Source organism: Rosa rugosa, chromosome 1, assembly GCF_958449725.1.
Source record: "Rosa rugosa chromosome 1, drRosRugo1.1, whole genome shotgun sequence".
Lineage (NCBI taxonomy): Eukaryota > Viridiplantae > Streptophyta > Magnoliopsida > Rosales > Rosaceae > Rosa > Rosa rugosa.
The window spans coordinates 15,962,021-15,977,186 of record NC_084820.1 but is presented as its reverse complement, the minus strand read 5'-3'; the positions used below and the strand labels follow the sequence as shown (position 1 = coordinate 15,977,186).

At 38.6% G+C, this 15,166-nt stretch overlaps 2 protein-coding genes across 2 annotated transcripts; one reads left to right on the top strand and one right to left on the bottom strand.

Moving 5' to 3' along the window:
* Positions 1–1,056: 1,056 nt before the first annotated feature.
* LOC133720819 (probable serine/threonine-protein kinase At1g01540) lies at positions 1,057–3,888 on the top strand. The gene is made up of 7 exons (XM_062147301.1): positions 1,057–1,806; positions 1,992–2,096; positions 2,202–2,324; positions 2,441–2,611; positions 2,712–2,841; positions 2,922–3,131; positions 3,458–3,888. Exons 1-7 carry the CDS (start codon positions 1,193–1,195, stop codon positions 3,608–3,610), a joined length of 1,506 nt encoding a protein of 501 aa, XP_062003285.1. The 5' UTR covers positions 1,057–1,192; the 3' UTR covers positions 3,611–3,888.
* A 1,098-nt stretch (positions 3,889–4,986) lies between these two features.
* Positions 4,987–9,274, bottom strand: LOC133720829 (PI-PLC X domain-containing protein At5g67130). The gene is made up of 9 exons (XM_062147311.1): positions 8,927–9,274; positions 8,720–8,810; positions 8,503–8,625; positions 8,241–8,378; positions 6,910–7,008; positions 6,487–6,790; positions 5,937–6,160; positions 5,746–5,832; positions 4,987–5,636 (listed from the first exon to the last, which is right to left on the bottom strand). The coding sequence occupies exons 2-9, from the start codon at positions 8,801–8,803 to the stop codon at positions 5,442–5,444; spliced, it is 1,254 nt and encodes a 417-aa protein (XP_062003295.1). The 5' UTR covers positions 8,804–8,810; positions 8,927–9,274; the 3' UTR covers positions 4,987–5,441.
* Between the last annotated feature and the right edge of the window lie 5,892 nt (positions 9,275–15,166).

Here is a 15,166-nt window from a genome sequence, read left to right as displayed (position 1 = left end):
TAAAAGTCAAAGCTTCAGCCTCTTTTTCTTCTCCAACTTCAATTGATTTCTTATTTTATAGCAATCTCTACAATTTTTTTAGAGATTGCTGTAAATTTAGGGAATTTGGTTTTCTATTTTCTCACTATCCCTAAAATGGAGATAGTTATAAAGAATCTGTTGGAGCAAAAAAGGTTAATTTATCCCTAAAATAGAGAAAAATCAAAATATAAGAAAACTGTTAGAGTTGCTCTTAGAAAAGTTAATTATGTGTTCATATTTACTTTTTTTTTTTTTTAAAGAGTGTTCATATTTACTTTAGTGACCTCAATATATCTCTGTCATTGTGTTGTTAATTAAGGTTTTCTACTTTTTAGTTTTTTCAAGCCACTTGTAGGTAGCTATTACATTTTCATGGTTACACACTTTACCTTCATTAGGGATCCCCCTTCATTATTGCATTTCTATCCATACTATAAGCGAAATCCGCTAATTTCTTTCATAGTTTGCTTAATTGAAAAAAAAAGCCAGACTAATAACTTCATGAACAAAATGTTTTTTTTTTTTTGACTTTGTCAAGGGGAACCCAAAGGCTTCCTAGGCCCAAGATAAACCCCTTCGGCGCATGTGAAATGCTCCAACTGTGCATTGCAGCACAGTGCCTCGCCACTTTGACAGCTTCGGGGTTCGAACCTAGGTTGGGGAGCACACCCAACTGGGCAAGAACCACTAGGCCACTTGCAGTGGTTATGAACAAAATGTTATACATACTCCAAATATCACACATTTTATTAATAAATCAACAAAACCTGCACATTTTCAATGACACATTTTAGTTACACTTGCATACTTGTTCTGTAAACAATGACTTTGAGTCTGTCTTTGACTTGCCTTTTTCTACACTTGTTTTGTTCGGCTATTTCCATTTTTGTACATAATAATTTTCACAACTACGGTGATGAAGCTTCCAAGTTTCAACGACCCCCCAAGTCCGACCCCGCCTCTTTTTTTACCTCTCTTAGATCTTTTTCCGATTCCAAACTACATCCCATCAATGCCAGCTGCCATTTCTTCTTTCTCTCTCTCTCTCTCTCTCTCTCTCTCTCTCTCTCCCCCCCCTCACTCTTCACTCTCTCATTAAAGCCTGTAACTTAGCACGACCAAAGCTTTTAGCTTTCACACTGATGAAAAAGAAGCACCACAACAATTTCAAATGTCTGATACCAAAACAGAGCACATGAACGACCACCTCTCGGAACCCACCTCCATTTTTGGCCTGAGCTTGTGGGTGGTTCTCGGAGTTTGCGTCGGAGCCGCCTTTGTGCTTGTTTTGGTTCTCATTTCGCTCTACTTGGCCTCCAAGCGATCCAAGAACAAGTCTTTACAGACACCCACAATCCCTATTGTTTCCAAGGAGATCCAGGAGATCAGGGTTGACCATGTTCGGACCCAAGTCCAAGCTTACCCGAACCCTGAACCCGACCCGGCTCCGAGAATCGAGAGGCAGGCTCTGCTCAAGTCTGCAGAGGAAGAGAGCCCAACTGGGTACCAGAAGGTTCACATTGATATTGGCAAGGACCATAGGATTACTTATCCATGTGGGAGGTCTTCTTCTTCACATGGAAGTGGGGAGGCTCAGGTAGCTATGGTGGGCCCTGAGGTTTCTCACTTGGGTTGGGGACATTGGTACACGCTGAGAGAGCTTGAGGTGGCAACTAATGGGTTTGTGCATGAGAATGTTATAGGTGAAGGAGGGTATGGGATTGTGTACCATGGCGTTTTGGAAGATAAGACTCAGATTGCTGTCAAGAACTTGCTCAACAACAAGTTAGTGATTTGAATTCATTCTTTTTCATTTTTCCTAATGTTGTGTGTAGGCAATTGAGTTGTTATGAAATGAGGTTTAGTTAGTGCATGATTTGTTGGATAGGGTTAGAAGTGTGTTACTTGTGATAGTGATTATTGGAATGTGTGTTATTGAATTGATGGATTGGATTTGTGAATTTATATAGGGGGCAAGCTGAGAAGGAGTTTAAGGTTGAAGTTGAGGTAATCGGACGAGTTCGGCATAAGAATTTAGTGAGATTGCTTGGTTTCTGTGCTGAAGGAGCTCATAGGTACTCTGTTTTTCCCTCTAGCTTTGATTCTATTAGTAACTATAAAGCATTGATGTTTTATCTTCAAGTAACTGATGTAGTGCTTGCTTGGTTCTTATGTGATAGGATGCTTGTGTATGAGTATGTCAACAATGGGAACTTAGAACAATGGATTCATGGCGATGTAGGGCCTGTGAGTCCTCTGACTTGGGAGATTCGAATGAACATCATATTGAAAACTGCGAAAGGGTATATAATGCAAATCAAATTCAGAATTTCCTTATGTGATTTAAATAGTTGATTTTTCTTCCTTCCCCTGCATTTCATCCATGGCACTCGTTATTCATTGTTTTTTGATAATGTAGGTTGTCATACCTTCATGAAGGACTGGAACCCAAGGTTATTCACCGTGATATAAAATCGAGCAACATTTTACTTGACAAGCAGTGGAATGCCAAGGTGTCAGACTTTGGCCTTGCTAAGCTCATTGGCTCTGAGAGGAGCTACATTACAACCCGTGTCATGGGAACGTTTGGGTATGTTTGGAACCTCCCTCTATGTGCATATGTGTCTGTGTTAGTGCACTTGCATTTGCTTGCATTGGATGTACTAACAATTTGTTTCTGCCTTTTGAAGCTATGTAGCTCCTGAATATGCCAGCACGGGAATGTTGAATGAGAGAAGTGATGTGTATAGCTTTGGGATTCTTATCATGGAGATAATATCGGGGAGGAATCCAGTTGATTATAGCCAGCCTCCCGGAGAGGTTTAGACAATAATTTATGGTTCTCTTTCGCTTGATTTTTCTCTCCGTATTTCTTTTAATCTAAACTTGAGAAATTTCAGGTGAACTTAGTTGAGTGGCTTAAGAAGATGGTTGCTAACAGAGAACCAGAGAAAGTATTGGACCCTAAGTTATCTGAGAAACCTCGTTCCAGAGCACTTAAGAGGGCTCTTCTTGTAGCTTTGAAGTGTGTGGACCCAAATGCACTGAAGCGGCCAAAAATGGGACATGTTGTTCATATGCTAGAAGCTGAAGAGGCGCAATTCAAAGATGTATGTATGCACTTCTGAATGAAAATCAATCTGAACTCTCTTTTGATTTGTTTTAGCACTTACAATACTTGTAACATATAGAAAGATCATAGCTTCTTAGACCTTTTCTTTATGTATAGAAAAATTAACGCGTTTTAGTATCATCAGCTGGCTCTATAATGCAGTTCATTTATCCATTTTCATTGATATCTGGTTGAGCCTTAGTGCTTTACTCACTCATTCCATTAGTATCTCCATTTACACCTCTGATGTTATCGTTTCTTTTCACCTAGAAGTTTCAACCCTGTAGTCTGTTACTTACTTACGTTGTTAACACTGTGATTTAGGATGGGAGATCTATAAGGGACCTTGGATGCTCAGATGTTGACAATGTGAAGAATGGGTTGAAGGAAAAGCAGGTAACAGAATCAGGTGATAGTAGCAGATATGAAAATGGAATGCATGCCGATAAGACAAGACAGAGACATGAAGAGAAGTAGTGAAAATTTTGCCAGAGGGTTGCAGATCTTATACCCATTCAGAAGCTGGCCATTGGATTTGCTGACGATTCCAGTTACCTGGTGGCTTTTACATAGGTCATTACTCTACATTGCATACAGCTTCTGTTCTGCACCATATTCAAAAGAACATCAGCATATTATAGTGTCATGTAATTTCTAGTCACATTACAGCTCACTCCTGTGAGTGAAATGAACGATTTTTCGTATATAGCAAGTTCAAGTCAAAATGATAGTTTCCTGAATATCTGTTGAACTCCTCCCCCATTGTTAAGAACTTAGGATTGTTGTTGGTGCAGAGAAATGAGACTTTGTAAGAAGAGGCAAAGATGAACACTATTCACATAATAACTTAGTAGCAACTTGTGTGAGCCAAAAGTGAAGGCCATAGATTTATTGGCTTGAGAACTTGGAGAAACTTGATGTTTGATCATACACTGCTGTCCCCACTAGGAACATGTTTTTTCTAGCACTCAATTTTAGGGTGGGAGTGTGGGACTATACAAAACTTTACAGCAGAGCTATGATTAGGATGTTTCCCAATCACTCTGTTCATCTACAAGCAAAAAAAGATTGCATTTGAACTTTTTAGCTTTAGGTGGATATGGATTATGGCCTTGGCTGAATGGCTGTTGCCCTAGTGAAAATAACAGTAGGAGCAACTTAATCATTACTTCCTCTATGCATAGCAGCATGAAGATTTACTTTGTTTCATATATGAACTTCTGCATTTTTGTGAAAGATCCCTATTAGTCAACGACATCTGATTCTTTTTTAGTTGCTTCGGTGCTTTATAGTGTTCGGTGGTTGCCAAATGATTGCACTGTTTAATATCTCAATTCTGTCCCAACAAATTTGCCACCGAAATGTGTCGATGGCTACCACATTGTATAGTATAGGTGACGGAAGGTGTTTTAGAATTTGGAATTTCATGATTCAACAACCAATTGTCGCCCCTAGCAGATGATATTTCAATGTAGCAGATTACGACGCCTTAACCTCTAGAATAGGGTGACCTTAAACTTTGTACGAATGCACTCGCAATTCTTCAATCGTCATTTTCCTTGAAATTCTGAAAGGGAGTAAGGGACCAGGAGTCTATTATCCTCCACCAGATCTCTGATACCAGATTACACTAGATTTTATGATTACATGTGGTTTATGTTTATCTCAAGTACTGGGGACTTGGGAGGAGATGATGGTTATAAGAAAATGACGATGGAAATGGTTGTGATTTGATTAATTAAACAATGTGGGAGACATAAAAATCAATAATTAATTAATTTGGGAAGTATAAAACTAATGTAATCAGCACGGAAAAAGAAATGTATATACGAGTAATACGACCACCGAGAACATGCAGGGTTGGAAAACAAACCCAATCTCTTAGTATATTGAAAATACATTCCAACGAGAATTACACATGAAATATGACCTGATTGATTCTTCTGGGAACTTGTAAATAAGTGAAAACTGGGATTCCAGAGACATAACACACATAATAAGCCAACTTGACCAAACTTTGATATGGCAAAATGTGAAGAAAGGGAAAATTGACTGTAAAAAATTGTTACATAATAGTGATAATACTAATAGATATTATTAGTCATAAGACTCGTAGCATATGAAAACTGAGAAGCCCACCATATATACATCACCAGAATTTCTCCATAACTTTTTCCTCAAGACCAAGAATGATGAATCAATTTTTCCTCAAGACCAAGAATGATGAATCAATTGCCTGAAATAATATTTTTCCGTGTGGTTCAAAAAATTACAAGGGAGGGAAACAACAGGGTACAGTGTGCAGCAATTATATCCGCATTGAGAGAGTGGCAGCCAAAATTGTTCCACACAACCACCTCAGCAGGATTGATTTGCTATTCTGAGGAGCAAAGTTACTACTAGGACCTGAAGGAGGTGTGCTACCGAGGGAAGCAGGCGGCGGTGGAGCAAGTTTTGGGACATCACATGAACCAAATGTAGCATTTCCAGTTGTAGCATTCACCTGTATGATGAAATGTAATTAAAAAACTCAGGTGATTCAAATGCTCGTTTGATCAACTTATGGTTCCAATGACAAACTTCACCCATGAACAGAAGTGAAGGTTCCATACCTTGCAATATGTAATGCTGTCACACCCACATGTCAGTTGACCATTTGATTGATCCACTGCTTCAGCAGCTCCCCCGCCATCACTTTTCTGCAACAACAAAATCAACAGGTTAGGCAAATGCAGGTTAATTTGTCATTTGTTACTTGACTCTGTTGCACGGATTGCCGAACGAAAAATTAGCCTGTAAGTACCTGGTAATAATCAACAGCAACAAAGTTTGGCCACCGTTTCCCAGCTGCATCATAACAAGTTTTTATCTCGCTCAGTAATGGAGCTGAATTGTCTGCGCAAGTTGCTGATGCATTGGGAATATCACGGAAGTAGTTCACCAGAACTAGTGACTTTGATGTTGTGTTCATGGGAGATGATTCAGCACGATTCGGACATGAATTAGGTACCATCCCACCATTTCCATCTGAGAATTTAGTATGCAGACAAAATTCGGGAAATTTGTAGTCAGAAATTTAATCTTTAGAAGAACAGCATTAATCATATGATGTTGAGAATTTGATTTTTAACCAAACAAAGTTACTTCCTTCAAACATGCAACAAGTGCCTAAATGATATATATGTAGGATGTTAAATTATCTCACTAATAATTCTAAACAAACATTAAACAAACTAGTGAGATGCATACAATTGTTCATATTGCACATTTTGTTCATAATACATCTAGAACTAAAGAACTAGACCTCCCAATTTTTTTTTCTGTTATTTTGTTTTTTTGAAAAGAGGACTCACATTGATTTTCTACGACATAGTTCCACTCGTAAGCAATTCCCTCTGAGGCCTCCTTCGATGACTTAGAGGTGAAGACCACCAACCTCTGATTGTTCTTAGCCATATCATCAACAGTTGGCCAATCGTTTCCATCCTTTGGCATCCGAGCCAGGGGGAACATATAGGTCTTTAAACCAGCTGAATCAAAGACTTTTGACAAGCCTGATGGAGATGTTACATAATCCTCAATAAAAATAGTGACAATCTCTGAGGGATTTGCTTCCAAAAATGCTCGAATTTCTTTTAGCACGTCAAGAGCAGGTCTCTGCAGAGAAAATTGGGGCACAAGCATACTCAATAGATCAAAAGCAGCATTGCAACATTTGTATAATAAATTGACTCATTTAACTCGTGCTGAACCATTAACGAAGTTGAAACACTTACAAATGCTGTGAAATTGTAACATTTGCCCCCAGTTGAGTGACATAACCAGATATCGTTGTTGAAGTCATACATATCCAACATAAATCCTCGAACTCCATTCTGCGAAGCAATGAAAATTATACAAAGGGGTCTTTTAGCCAGAATGGTTGAAATAAGTTTTAAAAGAATATTCTAATTTTAACACACACAGAAACAATTGAAAAACAAAAAAGTGACTTCTAAAATAATTCACTTATTTAGATAATATACATATAGATAAAAACAAGTGAAACTGAGGCAGGTGGTAAACGGTAATGGTATACTCTTTGCATAATTGCATGGACACTAGTCAAATGTTTCAGGTGGGCTGCTTAGCTGGATGCTTCTTCTTTAATCAAAATATGGTCGACAAAGGCTTTTTAATCTCAAGGACAGGTATTCAAGCAAAAAGAGAAAAGGAACAGCTAGACATTTGCATCAATTATCACTATCAGACCCACATGCTTAACCTCAAACTCCTCATTGTTTAGAAACACACATTTTATCTATTCCCTTTCTTAGCTTTTGCTGCAGAATCCAGTCTGCCCTGAAAATTATTATGCTTTTTCAGCACAGTAATTTAACGAAAACATATTTACAATTTATGGAAAAAACTTGCATGTTAAATTATCAGTTTGGGCTCCTATGAGATTTAAGACTTCACCGCAAGTACCACGGGTCTGACTCCTCTGATCTATTATTAGTTAATCTTGTGCATTTGTCTAAAACCAATAAACCATGTTTAGACTTCTATGTAGCTACCTTCGTATATAAAAATTAAATACTATACCCTAAGCTCAAAAGGGTGAACCCTTAAACCCTTGAGCACACTTTCTGGACATAAGCACCAACAGATCAGTTTGGTCATTCTAGACCAAAACTTAAGATGCCCCAATTTGACCATTCTATAATGCAATGCATATTGTGCTGCATATTCCAATAATTTCCTTTATAGGCATGTAACACACCTTACGTTAAAAATGAAGTGTGGCAATTTTAAAAACAAAAAGGGAAGACCCAACAAAACAACCATGTGCCAAATCACTTTTATGATTTTCCATCTATTCTATTTGGTCAAACCCTTCAGGATTTTCATACGTTGACCCATTCTTAGACCTCTCAAAATAAGGCAAAATCCAACTGTAACATTCACAATGTCACCTTGCATGGCAAGTAAGATTACCATTTCATCCCCACACAGAAAAGAAAAGAAAAAAAAACAATTACCAGTAATCAAAAATAAAACAAATGAACTGTCAAGAACAACAAACTGCCCAGAACAGAGGTATCAAGAAACAAAAAAAAAAACTTACTTTGAGCTGAGATGTAACGGTGTCGTTCTGATTCATCGGAGCAATAATCAACGATCCGGTGGACGACCTCACCCCTGCTTGAGCGTACGAGTTGTGGGTCGTAAGCCATGTGTAATTATTAAAGGGAAGACCTTTCACCTAATAAAGCAATAATCAGAAAAACCAAACCAAACCAAACCCACATGCACAATCCGATACAATACTAAATGTCTAAATCAAAATAAATAGTCATGCAATTCAAGAAAGAAAAGTGATATATTACCTTAGATGTAGGATTGGTGGGTTGAATCCGGGTACATCTGGGTCGGGTATTACCATTTGCAGCGCATGTTTGGCAGCTTAAACCGGCGTCGCAATCTGTGTCTTTGGAACACGTCTCTCCAATCTGTTTGGCATTTCAGAAACCCAATGGTCAAAAATAGAACAAACCCAGAAAATAGAAATGGGGATGTGAGCTAAAAGTGGTAAAAAGTTTGAACCTTGAGGCTGATACAGGGAGAGAATAGGCAGGCTATGATGAACAGAACTTGATGAAGTTTGGGACTTTTTGAGAAAGTTCCCATTTTTAATCTGCAATTAGTGAAATAGATTGAAGAGGGTGAGCATATAATGGCAATGTGAAATAGGGAGGTTTAAGGGTTTTGCAAGAAAGGAAACAGAACGTTGATCAAAGAAGAAAGCTTTACCCTTTTTCGTTTTTTTTTCCAGGTTTGAGGTTGAGTGTCAGAGACTCTTCTAAGTGAGATAGATAGAAGAAGATGTATAATATTTTGTGGGGTTTAAAGAATGGTTGAAAGAGAGAATGGAGAAAAGGATAGGAGTTGGTGGGTTTCTCTCTCTTTCTCTCTTTCTGGTGAAGGTGGGGGTTGGTTTGACGGACCTGAGTCGTCTGAGACCCTTCCTGGTTTTTATTGTTGTTGTTTTTTTTTTTTTTTTTTTTTTGGGTTTTGAAAATTTTAATGAGAGAGAAGAAGAATAAATGAGAACAGAGATAAAGAACAGTGTCGATTGGATGGCCGGGTTTCAGATGACACGAGTCCGAAGGAAACTGCGTTGTAGTCCCGGTAGGTGCGGACCTCTGTGTCACTTTAGCATCCCCTTAAAAGAAAATTCGAATTTCCTCAATCGGTTTTTATCCTCTTTTTCTTGACAACTAAAAAGTCTAAACCCTTAAGCCAAAAACCCTTAGCAAAAATAGAAAACTTATACTCGTTTAAGAGCTGGATGGTTTCCTCTTTTCTTATTCCCTGCCTCTTTTGAACTCAATTTTTAATTTATTTCCATTCATATAGATCATCCGTCAGATCAGTTCTATTAATAATAACTTATTATTTGAAGTTTAAATAAATAACAAAATGTTATTATAACATAATTTTGCTCATTAGGTTTCATCCCTAATGATTTGTTTTGTTGTATTGTTTCTCAATCATAAGTCGATCCAGCATATAAACCCAATTTCCAAACTCGGTGTTTATGTATACATACCGTACTATATTTGGCTTCCAATAAAATTCAACAGAAAACTTTGAAAACATGCGGAAATCTGAACCGAATGATAAGAAACACGGAGAATGGGTTCTAGAAGATTTATAGTTTTATCATCCTCTTGTGAATGGTCTAAAGTCTAAACTATGTTGCGTAATTAAGTGGTCTATTAATCAATTTAGTAATATATCTTGTATTTGCAGCCGTATAAGACTGAACGTGTCCAAGCATAGTAAGTAAAGCCGTCCCTATATCTTCGTCAAGATTTCAATTGTGTTCAGATTCCTTTGTAGACTTCTAGACTTGTAGCGCAGAGAAAGGCACATCCAATTAGGCTGCAGCCTGCAGGCTGGGGCCGCATATCAGAATTGGCATGTTGTGTGTGCATCCCATTATATATATTTGGCCTCCTAGCTATTTATCTAGCGTTCGACTTGAAGCTAATTCCTGGTAAATGTCAATATCGACTTCTGTTTCATCCTCTTCACCATAGTTGACAAAATGGAGCTAATCGATCATCACATTCACAACAAAGGAAATGATGTATTTAATGAGGATATGAGTTGTGAACTTGTGATAGGTGATTCTTTTTGTGTAGGTATCCAATTAACTAGAGATAATGTTGAATTCACACCCTTGAACAGCTGGAAATCTCATTACTAGCTTTAGCATTTTCATGATCAATTGCCAATTTACTCAGATGAATATATTACTGGCCGTTGTAGGTTTGTTAAAAAAAAATAAAAAAATATTACCAATTTACTCCACTCAGCCAGCTTCCTGCTTGCTCGTTAATTTTTTGATTGATGGCCAACCTCCTAACTTTTCACACAATTGTAAATCTACTCTACAAAAAAAAATTATTAAATTTCACCACGTTAACTTTTGACAATTTCATCCAGCTCACCTCACATAAGGGGAATTATACTTCGTCTATATACCCTTAACCGTACCCGACACCTGAGGAGACTGAAGAAAGGAAAACAATTTGGTTCTTGAATTTCATCACCTTATGTCGTTATTTTTCGAGTTTCCTCACTTATTGGGATCAATAGGGAATAGAAAAGAATAAATGTACCCTCATGTATTAGAAACATAGAATAGGCTTAGTGTTTGGATTAAGGAAAACATCAAGTTAGAAAAGTTATTTTACTTTATTTTTATTTTATTTCATCCAGCTCACCTCACATAAGGGGAATTATACTTCGTCTATATACCCTTAACCGTACCCAACACCTAAGGAGACTGAAGAAAGGAAAACAATTTGGTTCTTGTTGAAGAATGTTGACTTTATTGTGCCTTGTCAAACTAGGATTAGTTCTATAGTTGTAATAGGAGAGATTTCTTACTCCAAATTAGAATAGGAATCCTTGTACTCCAAGATTATGTACTTTGTAATTCCTATATAGGGCTCCTATTATCAATGAATACACACAGCTATTCTTCCAATTCTCTTTTTACTTTCAATATCCTAAAACACGTTATCAACACGAGCTCTAGCCCCTGTTTCAAGAAGTCGAAGCCCCTGTTCGCTACGCATCTACTTCCGCCAAGCACAGTGCCACTGCACCATTTGCTTTCACCTACCTGCGCAACACCTGCACGCTTAGTGTACAAGCCTGCCTGCACACACCTAGGATAGAAGCTCAACTGCAATCCTGCTCTCGGATCAAAAGTGCACCAGCAATCCTGCACGTCTACAATCCTACCAAGCAATCGGGATCGTGAAACAGCCTGCAATCCTACTTTAGGATTGATAGCAAGTGGCAATCATAAAAGCCTACACGCTTGCATCAACACGCGCGTGTATTGAGAATTTCAAGCTCCGAAATTCATAGGTAAGTTTTCACAAGTAAGTTTTCCCCATTTTTGAAATTTAAATTTTTTATTTTCTTCGGGGACTTACAAAATCCCTTCTCCTACATCCCACATTTCTTATAACGTGGGTTCGATTCACAAAATCGGAACCGTGGGGAGTTCACGCTAAATTAGGAACTAAGAGCGTTCGTGAGTATCGAAATATAACAGACTAAGAGCATTCGTAGGCTACGGACTAAGAGCGTTCGTGAGCATCAAAATTTGACCATACAAACGTCATTGTTTTCAATCCAAATCCAAATTTTGGAAATTATCAACAAGGACAGTGGTTATAACTCTTTCTCACTAGGCTCATCCAATTAATTGTGATTCTAGGAAACTGAGAGAACGGTTTTACAAGTGAGCATAGCTCCACCAAAATCTCGCCTTACCTTACCTGGTCACAATCAAATTGGAGTTACCAAAAGGATTGAGTAACTACTACTTGTCTAAGCTTGATTATCTTTTTTTTGGATTAAATTTTGATTTAGAAACTTTGACGTAATCATTGGATTTCATTGAAAATAAAGTGTTGATTTTGATTCGAACTTTATTCATTCGAGTATGTTTCCAAGAAAACTAGAATGCCTCGTGGATAGTGCTACTATGTACACCATACTTTGAAACAAACAGTTATTTCTTGAGGTGTCGCTTACTCGATCTTCAGTGACTACGATGGCAGGGTCATCTAAATTGATTCATGGTCGAGGACCAGCTCAATTCTTGTTGCCAAATGGCACAATCATTTATGTCACTGAAGCTCTCTACGCTCCTAGGGCTGGAAGAACCCTTTTGAGCTTCAAAGATATAGGAGTCAATGGTTTTTATGTGGAAACACATTGTGAGAATGGACAAGAGTTCCTTTCCATCACCTCTAATGACTACGGACATAAACGAGTATTAGAGAAACTTGTGTCGTTCTAGTGGGTTGTATGCAACGACTATTCGAATCATTGAATCAAACCATGTCATGAGAGATGACTTATGAGATTCCAACACATACAGGCTTTTGCATGACCGTTTGGGACATCCCGGTCGTGATATGATGATCCATATATTAAAGACTTCACACAGACATCCATTCTTTCGAAAGAAAAGAAGTAAAAGTCGAATTTTGGACCAAGGAGGAGCACCTGCGCCTCACGGCGCCGTCCCCCTACATGACTGGCCATCAAAGGTCGGCGCCGCCTTCCCCCTGTGGCCCAAAAGTGGCATTGACGCCACATATGCTTCTCGGACTCCAAATTTTACTTCTCAAGTCAATTGTGACTTTATGCCTCAACCAAAATCTTCATTGGTTGCTTCTAAAGCCCATCTTTCTTTCTGCAAAGCCTGCTCTTTAGCAAAATTAGGATCGAGACCATCCTATGCAAAGGACACTAAAGAAAATATTTCATTCTTACAAAGAATCCAAGGTGATATTTGTGGACCTATTCAACCACCTTGAAGACCATTTTGATATTTTATGGTGTTCGATGATGCATCGACACGTTGGTCACATGTCATGCTTTTGTCCACAAGGAACGCTGCATTTGCTAAACTCCTAACACAAATTATTAAGTTAAGGGCTCACCACCCTGATCATCCTATTAAGTCAATACGCCTTGACAATGCTAGGGAGTTTACATAAAAAACTTTTGATGATTATTGCATGTCCATTGGGATTGAAGTTGAACATCCAGTTCCTCATGTTTACACCCAAAATGGTCTCGCAGAAGCTGCCATTAAACGACTACAAATGGTTGCTAGAGCATTGGTAATGCGCACCAATTTCCCTATTTCTGCTTGGGGCTATGCAATATTGCATGCAGCTATGCTTATTCGTCTGAGACCCACTGCCACTCAATCCTTTTCTGCGTCCCAGATGGTTACTGGGTATGAGCCTGATGTCTCACACTTAAGCATATTTTGGTGTGCAGTTTATGTGCCAAATGCGCCGCCACAGCGCACCAAAATGGGTCCTCAACGACGTTTAGGTATTTATGTTGGATATGATTCTCCAACTATTATCTGCTACTTAGAACCCTTGACAGGCGATCTCTTTACCGCTGGATTTGCGGATTGTCACTTTGATGAGACAGTCTTCCCATCGTTAGGGGGAGATAAGAACATAAATGTTCAACAGGAACGATAGGAATTGTGGTGGTCTGTCCCTACTTTGTCTCATCTTGATCCCCGAACCGCACGTTCGAAATTGAAGTGCGGAGAATTCTCGATCTTCATAACGTAGCAGATTCGATGCCTGATGAATTTTCTGATATCGCTAAAGTGACGAGATCACACATATCTGCTGCAAACGTGCTTGCAAGGATTGATGTCCCTACAATTAGAAGACATGACGCCACCTTAAGAGAGACTAGGCATGGCATCAACGTCTTCCCTAGTGGGGACGTTGTGGCTCAGGTCGGGCTCCCCGCCAGGAAGCGTGGAAGGCCCAAAGGTTCGATAGATTCTTGTCCAAGAAAGAAAGCGAGTTTGGCACAAAATGTTCTATTAATCATCGATGTAAATAATCCGTCTCATGAAGATATTTTGGATTATGGTTTATGTCCAAGACACATCATTGGGAGACGCTCCAATGTCAGAACCAATTCCGTAGAATAGGGAGATCTCCATGAATTACACTAGTGTACATGAGACGATGATTAGAAACTCTATTACTATTGATGATGCCTTTGCATATTCTGTTGTAAAAGGAATTAGATACGATGATATCGAACCTCGCTCTGTTGAAGAATGTCAACGAAGAGCGGATTGGCCTAAATGGAAAGAAGCGATCCAGGTTGAATTGGATTCACTAGAAAAAGACAGGTATTTGGGCCTGTAATGCAGACACTTCCAAATGTAAAGCCTGTTGGTAATAAATGGGTCTTTGTTAGAAAGCGTAATGAGAAAAATGAGGTGCTTAGATACAAAGCCCACCTCGTGGCGCAAGGTTTCTCACAACGCCCAGGAATCGACTACGAGGAGACATATTTTCCCGTAATGGATGTAATAACGTTCCGCTACCTTGTCAGTTTGGTAGTTTCTGAAAAACTTGACATACAGCTTATGGATGTGGTTACAGCATATCTCTATGGGGATCTAGATTTAGAGATATATATGAAGGTTCCAGATGGACTTCAATTACCCAAATCAAGTGACTCTAAACCACGGAGTGCGTTTTCAATAAGATTAAAACGCTCACTATATGGATTAAAACAATCCGGACGAATGTGGTATAACCGTCTAAGTGACTACTTGATTAGGAAGGGATATATTAACAATGAAATATGTCCATGCGTGTTCATTAAAAGAACAAGTTCCGGATTTGCAATCGTAGCAATTTATGTCGATGACATGAACCTAATTGGGACTCTAAATGAGTTAAAGGAAATTGCTAAGTACTTGAAATCCGAATTTGAGATGAAAGATCTTGGGAAAACAAGGTTTTGTCTCGGTTTAGAACTCGAGCACTGTAGTGATGGGATTTTGATCCATCAGTCTGCGTATACTCAGAAAATTCTAAGGCTCTTTAATGAAGATAAAGCAAAGCCTGTGAGTACTCCCATGATTGGTCGTAGTCTTGAGCCTAGGAAAAATCC

Excerpts from the sequence above, each read along its gene's own strand:
- LOC133720819 (XM_062147301.1), top strand. The coding sequence starts at position 1,193 with ATGTCTGATACCAAAACAGAGCACATGAACGACCACCTCTCGGAACCC. Across the intron at positions 2,097-2,201 it reads TGTGCTGAAGGAGCTCATAG|GATGCTTGTGTATGAGTATG; the intron begins GTACTCTGTTTT and ends CTTATGTGATAG. Across the intron at positions 2,612-2,711 it reads CGTGTCATGGGAACGTTTGG|CTATGTAGCTCCTGAATATG; the intron begins GTATGTTTGGAA and ends TGCCTTTTGAAG.
- LOC133720829 (XM_062147311.1), bottom strand. The coding sequence starts at position 8,803 with ATGGGAACTTTCTCAAAAAGTCCCAAACTTCATCAAGTTCTGTTCATC. Across the intron at positions 6,791-6,909 it reads GTTACAATTTCACAGCATTT|AGACCTGCTCTTGACGTGCT; the intron begins GTAAGTGTTTCA and ends TTTTCTCTGCAG. Across the intron at positions 5,833-5,936 it reads TTGCTGTTGATTATTACCAG|AAAAGTGATGGCGGGGGAGC; the intron begins GTACTTACAGGC and ends TTGTTGTTGCAG.